This window comes from Squalius cephalus (assembly GCF_949319135.1).
Source record: "Squalius cephalus genome assembly, chromosome: 4".
NCBI lineage: Eukaryota > Metazoa > Chordata > Actinopteri > Cypriniformes > Leuciscidae > Squalius > Squalius cephalus.
This window is the reverse complement of record NC_137125.1, coordinates 4375373-4382840: the sequence shown is the minus strand read 5'-3', so window position 1 is coordinate 4382840 and position 7468 is coordinate 4375373. Positions and strand designations below refer to the sequence as shown.

Sequence of the window (7468 nt, the reverse complement as noted above, 5' to 3'; positions counted from 1 at the left end):
AAGTCACTTGCCACCTGCAGGCAGGCATCTATACATACAACTTTGTTAAGCTCGTTTACATAGACAGTATATAAAGCTCGTTTACCAAATGGTGGGTAACAGAAAATGCCGGCCAAAATATTTTTCTACCGGCCAACATAATTTTTAAGATGTAGACTATCCTGTGTTTACTTGGGTTGATGGGATGCGTAGCCTACATGCACAACGTCTTGTTAGCAACATTGAGTCTAAAATTCATTTTACTGGCTATTTCAAATGTTTACCAGCATTGACGGTTAAACTCTGGGCGCTCGGCTCAATTATTAAAGCTGCAGTCGGCAAATCTGGCAGATTGAGTCGACTGAAGCCTCTGTTATACTCCAGTTTGGACGCGTACACGACAGCTGCGCACAGCTCGGACGCGGACTACTTGTATTTATACTTTCTGCTGAGGTCCGCTCGGTGAACGCGTTCAACGCATGCGCAGTAGATCGGCCGGGACAGTAGCAAAATGGCGACGTCAATACATGAGGAAGAACTGCTTTGTCTGCTATACTTAGTACAGAAAAGGAAGAAAAGACGGAGAGCACGAAAGTGGTGTGTGCGGCCACTAAATTAAAATAGGGTCAACGACGGGGAATTTAACACGTTGGTGCAGGAGATGCATGCAATGGACGAGGAGAAGTACCATCAGTATTTCCGAATGTCCGCCGCGAAATTTGATTTTCTGGCCCGCAGAATCGGTGAGCGCATTCAACACAGCAGAACAACCAGTGCTCCGATCAGTGTGGCGGAAAGGTTAGCCGTGACTTTACGTTATTTAGCATCTGGATGTTCTCAGGTCGGTGTAGCTGCAAGTTACAGACTGGGCAGCTGCACTGTATCGACGATCATTCCAGAGGTGTGCAAGGCTATTTGGGACACACTGCAGCCGGAATTCGTCCCCTTCCCGTCCCAGACACAGTGGAAGGAGATAGCGAATGATTTTTGGAGAATCTGGAACTTCCCACTGTGTCTCGGTGCCATCGACGGGAAGCATGTCACCATCAAAGCCCCCCGAAATGCGGGTAGTGACTATTTTAACTACAAGGGGAGTCACTCACTTGTTCTGATGGCTGCTTGTGATGCCCATTACCGGTTCACGATGGTGGACGTGGGGGCGTATGGACGTGAAAGCGATGGAGGCGTCTTCAAAGAAAGCAACTATGGGTCCCAGCTAATTAGCGGGACTCTGGAGCTGCCTCGACCAGCCACCCTGCCAGGCACTGATGTCACCAACCCGCATGTGTTTGTTGCAGATGCAGCTTTCCCACTGCTCCCAAATCTCATGCGTCCATTCCCAGGTAAAGTCTTTTGTTTATCACAATGTACAAAAGAATTATAAAATGATATTTTGCAGTAATATAGTCATAATATAGTCATATATGACATGGACCACATTATCATAAATTTGCTGATGAAATGTTATTGCCCTCTCACTTTATCCCACAGGCTCTAACCTCACGACAGTACAGCAAGTGTACAACTACCGGCATTCACGGGCCCGAAGGATCATTGAGAACACCTTCGGCATAATGGCATCCCGGTGGAGGATTTTTGGCCGACCAATTGACTGCAGTCCAGACAACGTGGTACACATTGTGAAAGCCTGTGTGGCTTTACACAACTACCTAACCTACACTGATGCAGCAAATCCAGGGAACATCAGGTACATTCCATCCACCTTGACAGATAGCCCCACTGCAAATGGAGACGTCCAGCCAGGGGAATGGAGGCGGCATGTGGCAGGCGACACAAACCTTCTTGAGGCAACACAGCTGTCTGCCGGAAGAGCATCAAGAGTTGCACTGAACACAAGGCACAATCTGACAACATTTTTCCAAACACCAGCTGGACTTGTGCCTTGGCAAGACAACATAGTTAGGAGGGGTCTCCAGAACATTTAAATGTTAAATGTTCAGTTTACAAACCCTACACTTACAGTGCATTCATAATTATAATAATTATTTCATAATAATGAAAGTTGATTTTAACAAAAAAAAAAGTCCCTCCTTCACAAACCCTCCCTCCACCAGTGACTGATTTTTATATAATAATTACATTACTTGTTCAATTTTTGTACCTCCAAAGTGATGTATTTGAAATAAACAGCTGTTTGATTAAGTACTTTTGATTCTTGTTCTTTTAAAACCTCAGACAAAAAGATATGGAACACACGGTAAATCTTTATGAATTTATTTGACAGTTTAAAAACAAGTGCATTAACAAATGCACAAAATGCAGAACAAATGCATTAACTGTCCTTTTACTGACTGCTGTTCATTTGATACGCCTGCTTTTGTCACTGATAAAGCAGCTGGTGTATTTCAAACTTTGCTTCCAAGCGGTCTTGGGCTGGAAGTTTTGCCAGCATGCCCGTCACCATCACACCAAAGGCGTGGTCCTCGTCGTTCAGCTTCTCTTTTTCCTTGTCAATATCCTTAAGCCGCTGGAGGATAGCATCTTCTACAGGTGTAGGTGTAGGTCTTTTCCTTTTCTGAGAAGAGAAAAAAACCTCATTTGTGGAAGATGATGAAGGTGTGGGTGATGACACAGCTGCTCTGGGTGGCGGTGATGAAGTGGACGTCCTCGGGGAAATGGAGGACTCTTGTGCCTCCACAGTATCGACTGCTTCCAGGTTCAGTATGAAACTGTCAGTGCCTTCCTCTTCCTGCAATATATTCATATCAGTAGATACTATATATCCTGACAATGTAGGACAGCAACAGAAATGTAAATTTCTTTCAAATATTATTAATATATAAACATGTAACCTTAAACTATTATGCTGTAATATGAAATAATGACTTGTAAGTAATCATGTAGCCCTTAAAGGGATAGTTCACTTGTTTGTTTGTTTTTTAGAATGTTGTCTTAACACTTTATGGAACTTAAAGGAATAGTTCACTTTAAATTGAAAATTCTGTCATCATATACTCACCCTCAAGTTGATTCAAACCTTTATGAATTTATTTATTCTGCTGAACATAAAGGAAGATATTTTGAAGAATGTCAGTAACTTCTGGACTGGCCTGGTCTGGACTCAATGGGACCAGTTAACTGTCTGGTTACTGACATTCTTCAAAATATCTTCCTTTGTGTTCAGCAGAAGAAATAAATTCATAAAGGTTTGAATCAACTTGAGGGTGAGTATATGATGACAGAATTTTCAATTTAAAGTGAACTATACCTTTAAGTTCCATAAAGTGTTAAGACAACATTCTAAAAAAAAAAAAGATTCTACATTCACTTAACAATGCTGCCCAACAACCAAACAAACATAAAAGGCATAATTTAGATTCACATTAACCTACCTCTACTGGGAAGTTGGAGTCTGTCTCCCGGTGCTTAACAAACTCTGATAACCAGCTCAAAAGTGAAACTATCGGGGGAACAGACACTTTACCGCCTGCTGCTCCGCTCTTTCCCTTCAGCCTCTTCTTTGCTTTAACAAAGCGGTCTCTCATATATTTCCATTTTTGCCGACACAGGCATTCTTCTTTGCCTAAATTCAGGCCAATTTCCCTCCATGAATTATTGCACATATGGTTGTCTTTGTGTTCCCTTAAAGATGGATTGTAGAGGTGCGGGTAACGACGGACTTCCTCGCACAGCCTCTCTTCAAATTCGGCGTCCATGTTTATTTCCATCTCTTTCGCGGTTTTAACCTAATGAACGCGCGCCCTTTTGACCGCGCGGTCACAAAAAATGGGAGGCATGCGGCTGTCCGCAAGGAGCCTCCGCGCGCACCCCCGATGACGATTTTTACATCACGCGGACCCTCGCGCCCTCGCGGTCGCGGAAAGTATAACAGAGGCTTTAGCCAAAATGTTGAATGTTTACAACTCTCATGCCCCTCCCCCACTACCAACGAGCACCCGCCCATCGTCAGTGCATGTGTATCGTCAGTGCATGTGTACCTGATTTTCTGTGAACCCGTCCGTCTCTTCAGCATCGATCAACACCATGGACTCGGAGGTAGGCTGGCCTGGCTAATCTATCCATAGATAGCAATAACCGAGGAATTGGAAGCTTGTTAGTAGATTTTCTCTCCGCCATCACGCTTCGTACAATCTTCAGGCGAACTTCAGGCGTGTCGTGTGCATGTGATATTGTAACGTGCGCGTCTGCGTGAGGGAGAGGGGATCTGTGGCGTGTGCACGAACTGTGATTGACAGTCAGATCTCACACCCCCCAGCGCTGATTGGACACGATGATCCGGGAGCGGTGGATTTTTGCAAAACAAATAACACGCTCCAGGTGGAGTTAGAAGCTCGGGTTTTTTTTCTAAAACCACCTTATTTATGTTGTTCTGTCGGATTATAGTGTCGATTTCACTGAATATGATCAAAAAAAATTTGCCGACGGCAGCTTTAATTAGGACAACAACATCAAATTATTGTCTGAGTAAAGTAAACTAAAGTTAGTGCAAATGGGGGTAATATGAAAGCTAATTTTATGGCGCGAACGAAGACTAGCTGGGCTGTTAGCTCATATTTGCGAAACGAAAAGAAAGAATTCAGATCTCAAATTCAATTAAGAATTATTAATTAGGACAACAACATCAAATTCTTGTCTGAGTAAAGTAGTGCAAATAGGGGTAATATGAAAGCTACTTTTATGGCGCGAACGAAGCTAACATTGACTAGCTGGGCTGTTAGCTCATATTTTCATATTTTCGTTCTGCTAGCTTTGCAAAGAATTAGTTGCTAGGCTAGACACCATTTTTATTGAATGCAATTTACGTGAATTATATTTACGAGCACAGTCTTTGATCTGTGGAAGAAAATAAAGCGGAACAAATGTTAGCTTAGGCCAATTCATACCGCACAGACAAACGCCAACAAACACGTTTTGTCCTAGTATGTGCACATTTTGATCCTGTAAGAAAATATTTATTTTACTTATGTAAATAGAGGAATGATGTGGGACTTTGGTCTGCTGAAAGCTGGGTCATTGTCTGTTGCTGAGTGAGATCGGGACTCTTATTATGAAAATGAACTGAGGACTCTTATAGAGGACCAGCTGCGCCTGCGCCGGCGACCTCACAGTTGCTGGGGATTATGATTACGCTGACACGTTTGCGCCTGTTTTTACAGGTATACAACAACTTAATATGCACACGAGTCCTGTAATTCCGATGTATATGTTCATGGTGCGAATATTTTGTGTATTAATGTTCTAGGTTGTGAAGATCTATGTGCAGACCGTCCGCCATTTTGTGAACGCTGTGACATGACGTCGTGAAATGCATTTAATGGCTTTTTGCACAGGGGCCTGTAAGATGCACTCTCGACATTTAACAGTATTAAACGAGAAGAAAGTCGTGTCTGAAAGCTGCAATCTTTTACTTGTATTGGTTAAAATGAATGGATATCTCGTGTTTTTCCGTGGGTGCTCGAGTTTGTCGGTGTCTGTGAACATGACACTTATTTTTCATAATCTGAATGCAACGGCCGAACATGACACTTATTCATAACATTCTGAATACAACGGCCAACTTTTGTTGGTGACTTTTTTTTTTTTGGTGTTTGCTGGCGTTTGTGCGGAGTGAATTGGCGTCTAGTTGTACTTTTATGGCGCAAACTGAAATCGCACTAGGCTGTATATAGCTAACATTACCTTTGGCTAAATGCGGTCTGTACAGGCAGGTTTGAAAAGTTTATTAGCTACCTTAATGCCTGACTTAGTTGGCAAGTTAACTTATTTTCTAAGAATAATTAACCATTAAGCGCCATATAGCAACATCGTGACAAGAATTATACTGAATAAAACTGCCCTTAACGTTAGTGTTAATCCTCTCCACCGGTTGACATACTATATATAAAAAATATAGTAAGTGAACACCTAAAAAGCTATCTCCTTGGCATTTATAAGACACCTCTGAAGTTAATTGCCAACGAACAAGTCTGACTAGCCTTCTACATGGATCTTGTACTTGCATATTTGCAATTAACTTCAGATGTGTCTGACTTATCAATGTCAAGGGGCTAACGTTTTAGGCGTGTTCACTTACTATATATATTTTTTTTATATACAGTACAGGCCAAAAGTTTGGACACATTACTATTTTTAATGTTTTAGAAATAAGTTTCTTCTGCTCATCAAACCTGCATTTATTTGATCAAAAATATAGGAAAAAATTTAATATTGTGATGTATTATTACAATTTAAATTAATTGGTTTTCAATTTATTATACTTTAAATTATCATTTATTTCTGTGATGCAAAGCTGAATGTTCAGGATCATTATTCCAGTCTATCACATGATCCTTTAGAAATCATTCTAATATGAGGATTCATTATCAAAGTTGGAAACAGTTCTGCTGCTTATTTGTTTATTTATTTGTTCATAACCTGTGATACTTTTTTTTTTAAGGTTACTTTGAATAAAAAGTATAAATAAAAAAAAAGCACTTTTTTTTAGAAAATAGAAATCTTTTGTAACAACAATATACACTACTGGTCAGTCATTTTTTTCTTTCTTTTTTTGAAATAAATCAATACTTTTATTCAGCAAGTATGTTAAATTGATAAAAAGTGATAGTAAAGAAGATTTATATTAGAAACATTTTTTTTTTAATTTGATGAATAAAAGGTTAAAAAGAACTGCATTTATTCAAATATATTAGGCAGCAGAACTGTTTCCAACACTCATAATAAATCAGAATATTAGAATGATTTCTAAAGGATCATGTGATAGACTGGATGTCACATGTGACACTGAAGACTGGAGTAATGATGCTGAAAATTCAGCTTTGCATCACAGAAATAAATGATAATTTCAAGTATAATAAATTGAAAACCAATTATTTTAAATTGTAATAATACATCACAATATTTAAAAAAAAATTCTGTATTTTTGATCAAATAACTGCAGGCTTGATGAGCAGAAGAAACTTCTTTCAAAAACATTAAAAATGGTAATGTCCAAACTTTTGGCCTGTACTGTATAAATTGCCAATTTTTTTTCTATTTCCATACATCGGTGTTTGTGTATGGGATGTCACAATTATAGATTTGTGTGTTAGATAATGTTGAGAACCTTGTGAACTGGTGAAATGCTTTCTTATCAAAGTAACTTACACATGTCTTGATGGACCCTACGTTATGCACTGTGTACAGTTATGCTGGTAGTGGGGTAAATGTCATAATGGTTATTGGGTTGGGCTTGGAGTTGGACTAAAAAAGGGAAATTGTAATGCTTTAGTATAAATGATGTTTTATAAACAAAGTTCGGGAGGAGCACGTTCAAATAAACAATCCAATCTACTCGTCATCAAACAATTATGTCTACCCTAATCAGCACGACAAGAAGTATATATATATCCACTCTGTCAACTCACCTAATATTCCTTGACAGTTTTCCAGCATCCCTCCACCACCCCGACTCCTCACTCTTGGCTCAATCTTTTACAGCCAGGAATACGGGGGGAGTACTCTGGGTTCG

At 40.0% G+C, this 7468-nt stretch overlaps 1 protein-coding gene across 1 annotated transcript; it reads left to right on the top strand.

Annotated features, from left to right (window-relative positions):
- Positions 1–640: 640 nt before the first annotated feature.
- On the top strand, positions 641–1830 carry LOC307157602 (uncharacterized protein; the record flags this gene model as incomplete). The annotated part of the gene is made up of 3 exons (XM_079869532.1): positions 641–1322; positions 1471–1610; positions 1711–1830. 3 exons carry the CDS (start codon positions 641–643, stop codon positions 1828–1830), a joined length of 942 nt encoding a protein of 313 aa, XP_079725658.1.
- Between the last annotated feature and the right edge of the window lie 5638 nt (positions 1831–7468).